This window comes from Mus caroli, chromosome 11, assembly GCF_900094665.2.
Source record: "Mus caroli chromosome 11, CAROLI_EIJ_v1.1, whole genome shotgun sequence".
Lineage (NCBI taxonomy): Eukaryota > Metazoa > Chordata > Mammalia > Rodentia > Muridae > Mus > Mus caroli.
In genome coordinates, this window is record NC_034580.1 from 26,294,037 (window position 1) to 26,311,725 (window position 17,689).

A 17,689-nucleotide genomic window follows, 5' to 3' on the forward strand; every position below is an offset into this window, starting at 1 on the left:
CTACCTGTTTAGCAGTGTTCTCCTGTATTTCTTTAAGTGAGTTATTAAAGTCCTTCTTGATGTCCTCTACCATCATCATGAGATATGCTTTTAAATCTGGGTCTAGCTTTTCAGTTTTGTTGGGGTGCCTGGGACTGGGCAAGGTAGGAGTGTTGATTTCTGATGATGGTGAGTGGTCTTGGTTTCTGTTAGTAAGATTCTTAGGTTTGCCTTTTGCCATCTGGTAATCTCTGGAGTTAGTTGTTATAGTTGACTCTGGTTAGAGCTTATTCCTCTTGTGATTCTATCAGCAGACCTGGGAGACTAGCTCTCTCCTCTAACTTTCAGTGGTCAGAGCACTCTCTGCAGGCAAGCTCTCCTTTTCCAGGGAAGGTGCACAGATATCTGGCGTTCAGACCTCCCTCCTGGCAGAAGATGAAGGCCCAAAACAGGACCTGTCCCAGAAGCTGTGTTACTTTGGCCTGTCACAGAAGCTGTTAACTTCTGTAGTCCACACTTTCACCTGCACAGACTAGTCTCGGAGGGATCCGGGAACCAAGATGGCTCCCCCAGGTGCTCTGGTAAAGCCCTCGCGGGTAGGGCGGACACCTCTCCTCTGGCAGGGAAGGTGCCCGGATGTCCTGAGCCCAAAACAGGGTCTGTCTCAGAAGCTGTCCTCTAGGGACCTTGGGGGTGTCTACTGACTCTGTGCTCAGGTGACCCAGTGGTGATGCCGACCAGAAGGGACTTGTGACCCTGGTCAGGCCGGGTTTCCTGCTTCCCTAATGCTGTCCCAGGTCCCGCGTGATTGGAATGGAACAGAAGTTGTGTTCCACTCACCAGTGGTCCTAAGATAGTGTGGAGAGTCCTCTAGGGGACCTTGAGGGTGTCCACCGACTCCGTGCCCAAGGTGACCCGGTGCTGGTGCCGGCTGGAAGGGACTTGTGACCCTCTAATAGTCTCTTCTTAATCATCACTAATTTCTTAGCTATAGCTAACCAGCATCAATTTTCCTTCTATTTTTCATTCTAATCCCAGAGCCACATGGCCAAAGCTGCTAAGTTCTGCTGCTTGCAGGAGCTGGAACATGGCTTTTACATTATCACTAGTTTTCTGTTTCCCAACTCCTTCACTGCCTAAACTTGGCTGTCCTGGATCTTGCTCTGTAGATTGACTTGAACTCAGAGATCTCCATGCCTGTGTCCTGGGATTAAAGGTGTCTACCTCCACACTTGAACTTAAACTTTTCTTTACCTGGAACTTGCTCTGTCCCAGGCTGGCCCTGAATTCAGAGATCTGCTTGGATTTATCTCCTGGTATTAAAGGTGTGTGGCACCATGCCTGGGTCTAAACTTAGCTGGGTTGGATTTTGCCCCAAAGTCCCACTCCCTTAATCGGTTTTCTCCTAGAACTTGGGATTTAGATCCATTCTACTTCCTGGTGTTTGTTTAATACTTAAACTATAAATTTTATATTTTTATTTCACAGCTTGCTTCTTTTCATTAAAATACTCTTTATAAAAGTGAAGTTTAGTAACCAGATGACAGAATTTATTCCAGGCTATTTTGAGACTTTCTTTGTCAATATAATTAATATAAATATTTTTACCTTAGCCTCAGGTAGACTCTTCAGACAAGGGCAGAAAGCAGCCACATTCTTCACCAAAATACCACAAAAAACCTCTTGGGCTGTTTCTAAACAGTTCAAATCACTCTCAGCAACAAAGTCATCCATTTTCCTAGTAGGATAGCCCATTAAGCCCCATTTAAAATATTCCATGCCTTTTCAAATCCAAAGTCCCTAAATCCACATTTGTCCAAACAAAAGCATAGTCAGGACTATCACAGCAATACCCAAGTCCTTAATATCAACTTCTATGTTAGGGTTTCACTGAAGGTCGTCCAGGCACAGACGGATGTGTGTTTCAACAATGGTACTAGTTGTCTTAGTTAGGGTTTTACTGATGCAAACAGACACTATGACCAAGGCAACTCTTATAAGGACAGCATTTAATTAGGGCTGGCTTACAGGTTCAGAGGCTCAGTCCATTATTATCCAGGCAGCATCCAGACAGGCATGATATAGGAGGAGCTGAGAGTTCTACACCTTCATCTGAAGGTTGCTAGCAGAATACTGTCTTCCAAGAAACTAGGATAAGTATCTTAAAACCCACACCCACAGTGACGCACCTACTCCAACAAGGCCACACCTTCTAATAGTGCCACTCACTGGGCTGCGCTTATATAAACCATCACACCAGTGCTGGGCCTTAATTGGGGTACTAGTGCTGTGATAAAACACCTGGGTAAGATAGGATTTATTTGGCTTATGTATCCCAAGTCAGTGTCTGTTGCAGGAAATATTAAAAAAACAAAAACAAATTGGGACGTTCCTGCACTTGTGCCTCTGCCCCAGGGGTCTGGCTGGTTATACACTGGCAGGCAATGGCCAAATTGTTGATTCTGACTCAGAACTCCACAATCTCTCTACCCTGCTCACTAGGCTTCAACTGGTGGGTCACTACCATGCCAACCCTGTACTTCAAGTCCCCCACAGCCTTTGTGGTGCACATCTGGCAAACCCACGCTTTGCCTTTCTCTCTTGAACCCATGATGAGCCACTGCACAAAGGAAAACACAACACAAACTTAGTTCAGAAACAAGGGTAACTCAATCTCTGGTTGCAACAACTAAAACCTAATCTTGTAAGCCTTATTAAAATCTGATTCCTCTGGTGGCGAATCCCTGCAGATCCTCCATGATACCAGGAAACTCTAGCAGCTACATCTTACTCATATGCTGTCCCCATTCCAAAGGGCCTAGCTCTCTCCTGCTTCCTCTCTTCCTCTGTCCAACACAGAAGTCCTGCCTACTTACCCAGTGATTGGCTCCATTATTCATTAGGGGATTGGTTCACAAGAAGCAACCTGAGTACATGACTCATTCCTCATTCCAGAAACCCCTCCTGGGAGAGCCGAATTAACATAAAAATACAAGCAGCACAGAGCCATCCACAACAAAGATATTTTCCATTGAGGGAAACCAGGGCAAGAATCTGGAGGCTCGTTCTGATTTGCAAGTCAAGGAGGGTTCTCTTACTGGTTTACTCCTCATAACTTGCTTCATAACTTATTATAGAACCCCAAACCAACAGCCCACAATAGGCTGTGCTCTCCTCTATGTTGGGATTCAGGAATCACCACTCAAACCAAACAACAACTGATCTCAGTTAAGCAAGGTTATTTTATTGAACACATACCATAATGAAGATTCAGGACTGCAAAAATGACTGCACTCAGTGTAGGCTTTTTATTGGAAAAACCAGGTTCAAAAGTTTAAACAACAAGGAGTGGAGCAGTTGGCTTGCTAGGCAAAGTATTATCAGCTAACCTTTAGGATGATTGGTCCTAAGTAAGGTACCTGGGCAGGTGGTGGAGTGTAGTGAACAGGGGAATTTCAGAACATTGAGAGAACAGAGCATAAGTATCATAATCCTAACTTTTTGGCATAATAGTAGCATTCTTAGGTGTCAAACAAAAACAAAAAACAAAACAAACTCATATATAGGTGCAGGAAGGGCTGCCCAGTAGTCAGCTTTGACTCAAGCCATCTTAGATATTCATATTGACCTTTGATTTGATGGGTCCTATCTAAAGCTTTGTGGAATTCCTTAAGATTAGCAAACCTCATACAGGACATTGAGAACATACAGAACAAAACAGGATATGTAGTCAGCATATGTGGGCCAGGTCACTTCTCTGTGTCAATGACTGGCAGGCATGTTACAGCAACAATATGAAATAGCTGGCAGGCATGAACAAAACAGCTACAGCTATTCTGGTGGGTCAGACAATAACATCCCATCAATCACTAAGAAAATACCTGATAGGATTGCAGCAGGACGCAATTTGTAAATCATGGTTCCCTCTCATTTCAGATGACTCTAGCTTATGTCAAGTTGACATACTAGCTAGCACAAAATCTCACTTTGGTGTTTAAGATTCTGTTGAGTTATGAGCAACCTAATAAAATCGTTGTCTATGCTAAATAAATGCTCTGAATAAACTGAGATTGGAACATGTGATCTGACTATTTATATGCCATTTTCAAAAAAGCAAATTACCAGGCTGGAGAGACAGGTTAGTGGTTAAGAGCACTGTCTCTTCTTCCTGAGGTCCTGAGTTCAATTCTCAGCAACCACATTATGGCTTACAACCATCTGTCATAGGATCTAATACCCTCCTCTGGTGTGTCTGAGGAGAACCACACACACTCATTAACAAAAAATAAATCTAAAAAAAAAAAAAAAATCCAGTGACATTTTTCAAAACAATCAAGTCTATCTCAAAAAATTAAAAGTCGCCATCGGTGATGGCTATTTTTGGTTCTCAACTTGACTACACCTGGAATTAACTAAACCTTAATGATTGGGCACACCTGTGAGGGATTTTTTTTCTTTAAAACATTTGAAGTGGGAAGACCAACAACTCCTCCTCCTCCTCCTCCTCTCCCCTCCTCCTCCTCCCCCTCCTTCTATTTGGTGGTTTGGCTTGCTTTTTCAAAACATGGTTCTCTGTTCTGGAACTCTCTCAGTAGACCACACTGGTGTTAACTCACAGAGACCCACCTGCTTCTGCTTTCTGGTAGAAGGGAACTTTGGCCTGACATTCCAGCCATTTGGTAATGATACAGGGTGATGTACTCTCTTTTGGAACTGCTTTTCACCCGAAATTAGCACATTTGGGAGCCTGCAAAGGCTGGAATTCCAGTCAATGGCTGGCAGGGGGCAGGGTACATCTGGTTTGACATCTAGGTTTTGTTGGCACCTGAGGCTAGTGAAGGCCAAGTAGTTTTGCAGTCTTGTAATGCTGGTCCAAAGTGGGGGCTGAAGCTGGTAGGAATTCTATCAGAACCATCTAGTTTATATCAGCTCCCTTTCTTTCTTTCTTTCTTTCTCTCTCTCTCTCTTTCTTTCTTTCTCTCTTTCTTTTTCCTTTCTCTTTCTTAAGTCCAGGGCTGCTTGATTCCAAAAGACGACCCAAAACTGGTATGTTTGGAGCAGTTTCTAGTCTTCAGTTGATTGGAAATTTGCTAAAACAGATATAGACTTGGAACAGAAGATAAAGTTAAGTGGCTTAGGAGAAAAATTGTATTTTGAGTATAGACTTGAAACTTCTAGGCCAGTGGCCCTGTTGGGAAGAAGTCTCAGGACTGGTGGGGGGAAAGAGAGCGATGACTCTCAGGAATGGACAGTAGGTAGGGAAGCTTAACTGGCATATGACTTGTGACAAGTGGATCCAAGTTCAGAGAAGTTCAGAGAAACTTATGTACTGAGAATTTTAGTTCCTGTTTAAAAACAGAAATATAAGAATAAGCCGGGCAGTGGTGGTACATACCTTTAATCCCAGCACTCGGGAAGCAGAGGCAGGCAGATTTCTGAGTTCAAGGCCAGCCTGGTTTAGAGAGTGAGTTCCAGGACAGTCAGAACTACACAGAAAACCCTGCCCTGAAAAAAAAAAAAAAGGTATGTTTTCATTTTAATCCCAGGTGTGGGAAATAGGGCTGTTTTTAGATTAGTCAGGCAGTGGACTATGATTTTCCTCTTGCTCTAGGAGAGGTGTAATTTTGCCAGTTACAGATAGTTTCTGTGATTGTGTGATGTCTGGAATTCTGGGAACTTTTCAAATGGTATGTAAATGCTAGTGTCCAGAGAGGTGGAGTGGGTTGTTGGTTGTTTGCATCCCTGGTGGTTTGTTGAGTAGTCATACACAAAGAAACCACAAGAAGAAATTAGATATCCTGATAGCAAAGAAAAAACTGAACTCAAGGCGTCCAGTGCCCCTAATCAACAGGAAGTATTCTAACAATAAAGACTTTCCCTTTCCCCTCTATCTTTTTTCTCTCCTATTTAGTGTTAGGGGTTGAAAAGATGGAAGAAAATGGATGGAGAAGGGTGGAAGAAAGAAGAGCCAACAAAGTAGCCAAAGTCTGGAATACAATATAGTTTTTTTAATTTACAAAATGAGATAGAAATTTTAGATATATTAGCAATGACCATTATTTGTAATCTATTTTGAAATCCTCATTGTAGAAAAAGCAATTAACACATGTCTACAAACAGCACAGTAGATTCACACCTTTGAGCCGTAGCAAAATATGGGTTTTGGTTAAAAGGAAATAGGTTTTTTTTTTTTTTAGCACAATGAAAAGTACACTTAAGTTTATATTTAGAAAATAACCAAAGAAAAATTTAAATTTACCAGGACTAAATTAATAGACTATCAGAACTGTGTTGATTAATATGTTCAAAGTTGGAACATTTGAAGTCTTAAAATACTAGCATAGCAAAAGGGAAAGATCTAAAATATTTTTAATTTTATATATCATAAATTATTTTTTCAGACTTTTATAACTTACCTTAAACCATTTTCTCAGAGCTTTAAAAATTATTTAAGTTTTTATGTCCATTGGCCTTTATAACTGATATACATGTGGTAAATTACTGTTTTTAGATCTTTATAACTTTCATACACACCAAATCATTTTTCTATATCCTTATAACTTGCATTTATATGCCCTAAATCATGTCCCTAAACTCTCATAATCTTTAATCCTTTATTGTCATCCAGTCATTTACTGGATAGGTAGTTAATTACTGACAGCAGTCATTAGAAATCAAGTTGTTGTTGTTGTTGTTGTTTTTTAAATAGAAATTTACATTGAAACTTGTTTTGTGAGTTTATCTCTTTTAGTGTGGAGTTTGCCAGGTTCTTTGGTTTTGTTTTGCTTTGTATTTGTTTGTTTTGTTTTTAAAGCAGGAGCCCCAGTAGCTTTGGAAAAAGCAAGGCCTGCTTTTTACAAATGTATTGGCAGTTTCAGATTTGGTACAAAGTTGGGTGTTTGCTTATGTTAAGCTGATAAAGCTTCAATTGGTCATCAACAGCTTTAGAAATCTGAAAAGGATAAATTTGAGCAGGAAATATAATACAGATGGCCTCTGTATCAATTAAAATGATAGTTTCATACCTAGACAGTCACCCTAGGCTCCTCTATGGTGAGTTTGATGGTTTCAATATTTTAGTTGGGGCAGAATCCCTAGGGTAGGATCAGTCTTCAAACATCACACAGGACAGCATTACATCTTTGGCTAACACATAGGGCAGTACTGGCCTTCTGATGCCACACCCAGAAGATCTGCGAGACTTTCCTATATAGGATGAACTTGAGAGGCTGGCCTACTTCAGCAAGGCAAAGAGAGCCAGTCGTCCAGCGCCCTGCTTGTGTAAGAGGCAAAGTTCATCTGTAAGCTCCACCTACCCAAAGGCCAGGTAACTTCATGGACTGCTGGGAATTGTTGTTCTTGGAAAATAACAGCGTCACATAGGAAATATTGTAGCCCTATGGTTTTGTCCTTAAAAAGCCGCTACAGCACATGTCTCATCACCACTCGCTGGGAGTCATGGAGAATAGACCTGTCCAGAGTCCATCCTGGTCAGTGATTAATTAAGCTTGCTTCAAATTTGGTTCAAAATGTGGGAATTTTTTTCTCTTGAGAATCTCAGGAGGAACATTTGGAGCACCCACCATAGGGAGGTAAGAAAGACCATTTCAACGCAAATTCTGAAGCCGGTCTCTTCTCTTTGGCACTGGGGACTCCACCATTACCATACTGAACAGCCATGCTCTAAAAAGGTGATAGCAAGCATTTTTTTTTATAAAGACCTTCTTTTGGAAGTCATTGTAAGCTTTCTAAGACATTTTTCTGCCTACTTTCTGGATTCTGGTTATGGCGTATCCAGATCTGGGAATGGGGAGGATCTGACAAGGTCTATGCACCCTGTTCAGGACAAAGAGAATTGTCTGTAGGGAGTTGGTCTGGTACTGCTATGTATTGAAATGCTAATACTGCCCCCCACCCCCACCCCCAGATCTGCTTGTCCCCTGATGAGAAGATCCTCAAGTACACATGTGATGCTATGTAACCTTGGCCAGTAAAAGGCTAAAGCCTTTGATTGAGCAGTAAATAGAGGTGGGCAGATTTTCAGTTACCTGGCTGGGAGTTGCAGGTACAAAGAGGAAAGAAAGGAGGGAGGACAAAACAGGGAGGAAACAGCCACGAGAGAAGATGAAGCATGAGCACACGGTTAGGAGAAACAGTAAGTAACAAGGAGCATATGACTGGGATGTAGCTTCAAAACCTGCCCAATCTAGGCTTGGGTTTTTGTTGTTGTTGTTGTTGTTGTTTTGTTTTTCAAGACAGGGTTTCTCTGTGTAGCCCTGGCTGTCCTGGAACTCACTTAATAGACCAGGCTGGCCTCGAACTCAGAAATCTACCTGTCTCTGCCTCCCAAGTGCTGGGATTAAAGGTGTGTGCCACCACGCCCGGCTTTTTTTTTTTTTTAAGATTTATTTATTTATTTCATGTATCTGAATACACTGTTGTTCACTCTTCAGACACATTGGATCCTATTACAGATGGTTGTGAGCCACCATGTGGTTGCCAGGAATTGAGCTCAGGACCTCCGGAAGAGCAGTCAGTGCTCTTAACCTCTGAGTCATCTCTCCAGCCTCCAATCTAGGCTTACAGCTTGTAAGTAGAATACCTGGATTGTGTGTCTTTTATCCTGGGGAGCAAACTTCTTAAATTTTTTTTTACAGGAGAGAGCCTACTGGTTATTTTTGGTTAATTGGAGTTCATCCAGAGCCGCCAGCTGTGACTCATTGGCCAATATTAGTCCTTGAGGGTAAATGGAGCGGAGACAATGGATAGGGGCGGTTTAGAAACCCTGTGAGTACATATGGTAATGATGACACACTGGGACCAGCTGTGGGGAGACAGATCCAGTTTCCTCGAGGTGACTCAAGGGTTTTATAATTTTGTGGGAGGGTGTGTGTGTGGGGGTGGGGGGTAGGAGTATGGATAGGCAAAGGTAATTGGGTGTAAGGTACCAAGATGTCTCATTAGCATGGAGAAGCATTTCAGGTGCTAACAGGTTCCTATCAGGAGAAAGGAAGCTGAACCTGTAATCTAACCATAGCTATGTGCCATTCCACAGGTAGAGGTGTGTGTGTGTGTGTGTGTGTGTGTGTGTGTGTGTGTGTGTGTGTGTGGTGTTTGAACACCCTAGACAAGGTCAGAGATTAAGGAGCCATGATGGTAAAGGGACTTGTACCAAGTCCAGAGGGCTATCCAGACAATGGTAGGTTTGACCTTAATTATCAGGGCAACAAGAGCTTTTCTTTTCTGACCTGCTTTGAGCCCCAGAGGACCCCATGGTGCCTGTCAACAGGATTCCAATGCCTAAGTTACACAACAGAGCTCGGGGAATTCCTGACACTGGGAGCCAAGCCTAGGGTTTAGAAGGACTCAGAATGGATCTCAGAACCAAGAACTCAGAGAGCCCCAGCCTCTGGTTGGTTTTACAAGAAAGCTATAAAAATTTTTCTCTTGATCAGACTGGTGGACTAGTAAAGCAGAGGGCTGCAGTTGTTAAATGTTGCTGTCTCATATTTTCTGTTGTTTGGTTCTATGTTTTCCATTCTAGTTTTTACTCTGTTTCTTATTGCTTTACCTGTTTTTCTGGCTTGGGGTATCTGGATATATGAACGACAAGACTGATAAGCCGCTGTCTGCATTGCTTTGCCATTGATTTGCTACTGTTCTTCGAGAGGTTATGGGACTCAGTGACAGTATGTGTTGAGCATAGAATTCAAGGCTTGAGGCCAGTGGGAAGCTTTGAAAAACCTAGGGCCCTGCTACAGCACCATTGTGACTGTGGAGAACTGGACCTCCCCTTCCTGAATTGCAACATTGCAGAAGGTATGGACCATTTTTTCAGTCTGTTTTGGATATATGAATGTGGCCACTGCATGTTTGTTTCTGCCTGTTATATATATTTTTTTTTCTTAAAAGTTTCTTTTGCAGTATCAGAGCATAACCATAATTTTAGAAAGCAAAACCGATTTTTAACTGTGTAAACAATCCAGTCTCTCTAAAATCAATACCAAGTGCATTATTTTCATGTTACAGAGTTTGGCTGCCAGTTCTTATATATGAATGCATGATGGTGCAGCTTTTAAAGCTCATTAAAGGAACATTGTTTCAAATCCTATCTTCTATTAGTCTGGCTTCTAAGACAAGAATTACATAAAATATTATCCCAATTTAGAGATACATTTAGGGACCTGTTTCCCTGGGTTGGTCATGCCACGTGTTGTTGTCCAGAAAGACTCCAACCCTGAGTTACCAGTTCTAAGCCAACTTTCTGTTACCACTGTTACAAAGTTTTAACCATACCCAATAACTTGTAAGTCAGTGACATATTTATACATTTAAGACCAGTCAGGAACAAACATGAAGTGGCTACACACATTTACTTATTTAGACTACACAGACAAAATTTTCTTACCTTTTTCTATCAGTAATATCAAGGGAGGAGCACCTTGTCACCAGCTGAACCCAATAATCACAGTCACAGAGATTTTTGTAGGAGAAACAGCCATCAGCTTCCTGACCAAAGAAGCTGAGAAGCTGCTGGTCCCTTTAAGAGCAGCTTTTACAATAGACTCCTAGCTACAGGTGCAGGTCAACTTAACCAGTTTTTGTTGTGCCAATTCAGAGTGTCTTTTTTTTTTAACAACACGCACACAAAATCCTTGAAATGAGTTAAAAACTAGATCAAGGGGTGAACAACCAGCAGATAAAGTTTTAACCATTTTTTTTTCTTTTGAATATGAAACACAGAGCAACAGTCAAGCAATGAAACAAAACCACAGGCTTAAACTGACAGACATGGACAGAGTGATGCACTAAGGACAGACAATAGACCAAGAGGAAGAGAACTAGATGTCCCACCAAAGGGACCCAGAACCAGAACTAGGCATTACCCGTCTGGGAACCAGAGAGGAAGCGGGATGTCTCCTGACCTCCTCCTAACCCTAGGAGAGCTCTGGAACAGCTTACGTTCATTTTTCTTCTCTTTCACCAAACCATCCCCAGACACCGGTGAGGATTGCTTTTCTGAAACCCATTCTCCCTCTCATGTCAAGGGTCTAAACTATCTCTAACCAGGGTCTAAAGACTAAAGGCATCTATGAGAACTATTTTCGCTTCCCTAGATTTTAGCATACCTCTAACCACATATACAAAAAGCATTCTACCATTACCCTGTCCCATTTTTACAGGGTTTACTCACTGCTGGCCCAACTTTTCCTTTGCACTCACTTTCTTTCCCTGCAATGTTCTTCACTGTACCCCTTATACTCCAGCCCCAACATGGAAGGCACCATCTGACCAAGCCAGCTCAGTCAGTAAACAGTGAGGGATGGAGGATTAAAGAAAGAGAGAGAGAGAGAGAGATAATTAGACAACATCATCTCAAGACCCAGCAAGTGCTAAGGCTGATTTTTTTTTTCAGTCTGCTTTATGCTATTCTAGGTACATGCAAAGAGTAGGGTCAGTTCTAGGTCAAAAGCAAAATAGTCAAGGAAAAACCAAGGCATAAACAAAGGTCCAATGATTACTATATTCAGGGACTTACCAAAATGATCAAGACACAAAGAATATATTCTTTAGCTGTAGTAATTTTTAGCCATGCCCTAGTCCAATGTAAATATTCTTGCCAAATTCCTGAAGAGGCCTCAAGAGCTCTCTACACTTTCTCTTCAGCTGGATCAGCTCGCCAGATGTTTGGCCCATTCCCTAGCCTTTGCCTATCTTTTCAGCTTTCCTGGGCACTGACAATGATATACTAGAAATAGTTACAGAAGGGAACACATCATTCCTTGTCCCCTGACAAACTGAAATGCTAGGTCAGAAGGAAAAGACTCTACAGGACATGCCTCATCACCACTTGCTGGGAGTCCCAGAGAGTAGACCTAACCAGAGTCCATCCTGGTCAGTAATTAATGCTTGCTTCAAATTTGGCTCAAAGTCATGGAACTGGTTTTTCTCTTGTGAATCTCAGGATTAATACTTGTCCACATTTTGTGCAAGGTCCTGGTAGTACTTGAGACATAGGGCCAGTTCCTTTCCCAGTGGTTAGCATTTCCACAGTTGGATACGATCTTGGGGATGCTGCTAAGTTCTGCCATTTGTTTATTTAAAGCTTTGTTTATTAAACCTTTTAAATGCTATATTCCTCCGATCTCTGAGGTGTTTGAGGGCCATTATTTACTTGTTTTTAGTTGACAACATATACAGAAGTCTATATAAAGGTAGATATAAATTGGCCTCTTCTACCAAGCGTTGTTTCTGCAAATGAATTGTATTTGTACTTAGCATGAGTACAACCATAGTTCTGAACACATTAAAGAATTTGATTATTTGTAATGTGACTGGTGTGCACATCTTAAGTTATCTTTCAAAGTTTACAAGTTAGCAGTTTTTACAAGATTCAAATTTTATAGTTTTATCCTTGTTAAATTCTAGGCTTCAAAATTTGAATGGAAGATGTTTGTTTGTTTGTATAATGTGATGTTAATATTTTTCAACTGTTCATATTCAACAGGCAGAATAATCCTCTTCCGGGTCAAAATCTGGATTATCACTTGGAGGAAGTGTCCGGAAGATGTTAGCACTGATCATTTTTACTGTATCAGAATACGCTAATTCAACAATTACACCACGATTAGTTGAAACATACTCAACCAGTTCATTCAGTGTTGCTCTTTTAATTTCTTTGCTCTTCAAGTCTGAAACAGAGTCCATGAAATCAAACAGTAGACAGCATTGTTGTAGCTTCTGGCAGAAAAGCTCTTGCTGTTCATTTGAAGTGGTATCTTTGAGCTGGGGCAGAGGGGTGCAGCTCAGCCTGGCTGCCCTGGCTGTGGAACTGCGACAAGCCTTGAGAGCGCTTCTGCCTCTACGACTTGCGCACCGATCAGGTGAAGCCGTCCACGTTCTCCGAGGCTGACCGAGATGGCCGCGCAGGCAACTGGTGCGAATGGCGACGGCGACTTCTCGGCGACCCGGGCGCTCGGCCCCTCCCGCAGCGGCTGGCCCGGGCAATCGGCGGGGGACGGGCACGGCGGGTCTGCGCCCCTGCACCCCGGGCCCAGGCCGCGCCACCCTCACGCTCCGCGAGCTGCTCCTCACCGGGCAGCGCCTCGCGGCCGTGTCCCCGCGCCAGGCAGCGGCCTCCCGGGGCTGGCGGAGGGGAGGGTGGGGGAGGGCGGTGGCGTGCGGGCCGCATAAACTGCTGACGCCCGACTACGAGGACGGACAGAGGTGAGCCCGAATTGGACCGCTGGAGCGAGCCTCGCGGCCCCTTAGCGCGCGGAGTCTGGACAGGTCTTCAGCGACTGCCGCCCGCGCTGTCCGCCAGCCAGGAGCCTCCTCCCGGGGCGCTTCCATCTCCGGTCTGTGCGAGCCACTGCTCAGCGCTCGTTCTCCTGTCAGTGATGGCCCCTCCTCGCCCGGGGCGGCCACCCGCACCCAGATCCTTGGAGCGTCGCCCTTGCTCAGCCTCCGGTGCCCACAGAGCACACCGGGGGAGCAACTTGAGAGGGTGGCTGGTACGGGTGAGGGGGGGGGGGGGGGGGGGGGGGGACTCGGTGCGCATGCCACAGTTCTTAAAGATACAATATAAAGGTCCAGTCCTCTTAAAAGCTGCTACTACAAACTGTTAGGGATGATAAAAACACAAGTTACAAGCTTTTAGGGATGGTTAAGGAATGTAGCTGTCCAGTGGCCATGGAAAACTGGGTCTGATTAGCCTTCTCAGGGCTGGGGGAAGAGCACAATTACCCTTTTTTTATTTTTTGAAAGATGAGTGGAAAGGGGGCACAAGATTTACTTGTACTCTATGATCCCACCTAGGAAATATGGAGGCTAGGCGGCCGTGACTGCTTAGGTCTGGGTCTATATTACACCTTCTTACCGGTCTAGTAGAACAAGTGAAGCTTGTTGATGTTTGTTTGGCACTTGTCTCTGTCTTAGGTCGACAGGAGCTCAAGAATGCCAGTTGGCCATCTCTGATCACCAGCCTTCAAAAGCACACATTTTTCCCATTCAGACCAAAGCCATAAAGGGCATATGAATATGCGCTCAGTGCATTTCTTCATAGGTATGAGTAACTGCCATGGTGAATAACTGAGCTTGCTGAAGGTGATACTGTGTAAAGGCAACCAATCTGCTTAAGATAAAAAAGTCAAAGGTTAAAAGCAACAAGATTAAAGTTGTCTGCAGAAATGTCCCAGGTATTCAATTCAGCTGCTAGTTATCAAAGATCAGACACAAAGTCTGGCCACCAGGTGTATGGGAGGTGACTTTGAGAATTGATAGAAATCACTTACTTCTCTGGTAAGAGTGGAGAAGTTTTGTTTTTTAAAAAGCCAATTTTTCAGAGTGTAATACACACGCTAAACAATTCCTTGTCTCATTGGGTTATAAAAAATATTCCAGTTTTGTGTTCGATACCAAATTCTATACAAAAGGATGTAAAGTTGTTTCCAGTATCAGCTGGCCTATTATCTGTCTTAACGACTTTAGGTAATCCCATAGCATTAAAGGCTTGTAAACAATGATCAATTACATTTCTAGAGGCTTCTCCAGTATATGGAGAAGCAAAAAAGAATCCAGAACAATTGTCAATACAGACATGTGTATATTTCAATTTCCCAAATTCTGCATAATGACTTACATCCATTTGCCAAATATGATTGGGCATAAGCCCCTAAATGAGGAACTGGAGATAATGTAAGGCAGTTAGGGCATTGTTTTTCAATCATTCAAGCCTGCTTCTTAGTGATCTTATGTCAGAGCCTTAAGGTGTGACTAGAAAGATGAAATTTATTATGATCACGTCTAGCCAATGCAACAGGATCTGAATCTAAGTCATCTCCTGTTAAAGCTCTGTCAATGCCATCGTTGCCTGCAGCTAAAGGTCCAGGATGACCAGAATGAGCTCGGATATGACTGATATAAAACTGATTTGGTGGGGTGGTGTGTGGTAAGACTGGTATTTTGTAGTTGAGAAAACAGAGATCCTGCTGGTGTATTGAAATTAAATGTACCACAAGTTTCCAACAGAGGAACAGACTGGGCCACATATAGACTAGCAGTAAAAAAGATTAAAAGTATCATTTACAGCTTTAAAAACATTCAGTACCACTGTCAGTTCTGCTAGCTGAGCAGAGAGCCCAGGAGTCTCTATGACTACCTGTTGATTATAAGATATCCAGCTCATCCTTTAGAGGAGTCGTCAGTAAAAATCAAAAACCCATTATGCAGAAGCTGTAAAGATGTCACATTAGAAAATATAACCTTATGTACATTTAAAATTTTATCAACCTATTTGAGGGTAATGATTATCTATAGTTCTTTAGATCCTATTTGAGCAAGGAACCAATCCATACCATGCAGCTTCAGCCAAGTATTTTGATCTACATTAAAAGGATGTATAATGATGTCTGCTTCTTTGCCAAAATAAATCAGTGCATGCATCCTTCCAAGTATAGTCATATGGGCTACTGCCTCATAATATGGCAGGATATTACATTTAGGAGATATCCTTGAATGTATCCACACAAGAGGAGCCTTTTGCCACAAAAATCCTGTAGGTGTATGAGTCATATTAGAAATCAACAGACGTAAAGGCAAAGAATAATCTATATAAGTAACAAATGGTTTCTCAATAGTTCTTTCTGCTTGTTACAAGGCCAGCTATCCTTCTGAAGTTAAAGATCTAGGGGAGGTAGGATCAGGACTCCCTTTAATAATATCAGGGTTTCAATTCTCCTGTAGTAAGCATTAAATAGTGGCAAAGCCGATTGATAATTACCTAACAGTTTTTGAAAATCATTTAAAGTTTTTAAACAGTCCCTGCAGATGATTATCTTCTGGGGATAAACAGCTTGATCTGTAAGTTTAAAGCTTTAATAATTATAAGGATCCTGGGTTTATACCTTTTCTGATGCTATTTGTAGTCCTTTATCAGCTAATGCCTGTTGTAAACCTCTATAACATAAAAGCAAGTCCTGAGGATCTTTTCCTCCTAACAGGATATCATCTGTGTAATGTATAATGTATATCATTGGCCATTGCTGAATGGCTTATAGGCTTATAGGCTGAATGGCTTGTGCCACAAACTTTTGGTATAAGGTAGGACTATTAACCATGACCTGAGGAAGAATTGCCCATTGATATCTTTTCATGGGTTCCTTAAAATTAATAGAAGGAACACTGAAAGCAAATCTTTCACAATCCTGGGGATGCAAAGGAATCGTAAAGAAACAATCTTCAAACCTACTGCTATTTTATAATATCCTTTAGGAATGGCTACCAGAGATGGAAGTCCAGGTTGTATAGCTCCCATAGGTACCATGGTTTCATTGACCTTTCTTAGATCTTGTAGCAATCTCCATTTACCAGATTTTTTCTTGATAACAAATATTGGAATATTCCATGGTGATTGAGATTGTCTTAGATGCCCTGCCTCTAGTTGCTCCTGCACAAGCAAAGAGGCACCTTCTATTTTTTCATTAGATAAGGCCACTGATCAACCCACACAGGAATATTATTAAGCCATTGAATTTTATCAGCATGGGATACAGGCAAGATAGTGGCCATTATGGAAAAATACCCCAAAACTCTAGTGTTAGAGTGGGGCTTAGATCTTCCAATTGTCTTAATGCCTTGTCCTTCCTTTCCTAGCCCTTGACCAGGCAAAAATCCTTGACATAGCATCTGCTTAGTTACTGCCTCATTAGGACTACACATTATAAGACCCATCTGTGACAAGAGATCTCTTTCCCAGAGAGTAATAGGCAAATTTGGCCTGACATAAGGTTGAATTTGTCCTGAATTGCCCTCCTCATCTCTCCAGGCTAGAAGTTTAGAACTTTGTCTTGGGTTATTGGCATAACCAATCCCTTGAAGGTGGATGAGCATATAAGATAAAGGCCAATCTTGTCCTCTAAAAATTGTTACACCAGCCCCAGTATCTAATAACCCTTCAAAGCTTTTTCCTTCAATTATTAATTTAAGGTTAGGTCTCTTACTAGTAATAGATTGAACCCAGTACACATCAGAGGAACCAAAGCCACTCTGTTCTTTCTCACTCTGAACAAATATGGAAGGTAGTAGATACAAGGGAACTAAGGTAAGTTGAGTGGTTCTTTTGTTAGCAGGTACAGTTATAATGTTATGAGAGAAAGTAGCCATAATTTTAATTTCGCCCTCATAATCATCTATAACACCTGGAAAATCTGTAGTCTTTTTATAATAATGCTGCTTCAGCCTAAAAGAAATTCTCAGGTCCAAAAACTCCTGTAGGCGGGGTTTGAACTCCTATTTTCTGGGGTCAATATTGCATGAGTGGTGGAACTAAGGTCCAATCCTGTACTTCCTGTGGTTGTCTGGTAAGTTCAGACATGGATTTCTCTGTCTTGGCAGCAGCTTCGTGGCCCCATAAGCTGCTTGCTGTGGATGTCTTGAGGCCTGAGGCTAGCCCCTCTGCTCATTTCCCGACACGGGAATATCTGTTTTAGATCTACATTCCCTGGCCCAATGATTAGCCTTCTTGTATTGAGGACAAATTTCTGGGGCATGGTCTGATTGTCCACTCATGCCTCTGTTCCTGGGACAATCTTTTTTTTTTTTTTTTTTTTTTTTTAAACATACTGTATTCTCTTGTTTCTGTGAAAGCATTGTTTGCACAGTGGTCCCTTGTAAGGCAGCAGCTATAGCCAGACCCTGATTGTATGAGGGT

General features: G+C 42.3%; 2 protein-coding genes across 2 annotated transcripts in view; one reads left to right on the forward strand and one right to left on the reverse strand.

Annotated features, from left to right (window-relative positions):
* LOC110304202 (60S ribosomal protein L30-like) overlaps positions 1-3,201 on the forward strand; it is a 5,869-nt gene extending 2,668 nt beyond the window's left edge. Inside the window, exon 2 of the mRNA XM_029483231.1 lies at positions 3,117-3,201. Coding sequence (XP_029339091.1) covers positions 3,117-3,201 — 85 coding nt within the window. The remainder of the gene's footprint in view (positions 1-3,116) is intronic.
* Positions 3,202-11,484: 8,283 nt separating this feature from the next.
* LOC115032323 overlaps positions 11,485-17,689 on the reverse strand; it is a 7,518-nt gene continuing 1,313 nt past the window's right edge. The window contains exon 2 of the mRNA XM_029483232.1: positions 11,485-13,188. Within this exon, the coding sequence (XP_029339092.1) occupies positions 12,481-13,188 (708 nt within the window). The 3' untranslated portion in view covers positions 11,485-12,480. The remainder of the gene's footprint in view (positions 13,189-17,689) is intronic.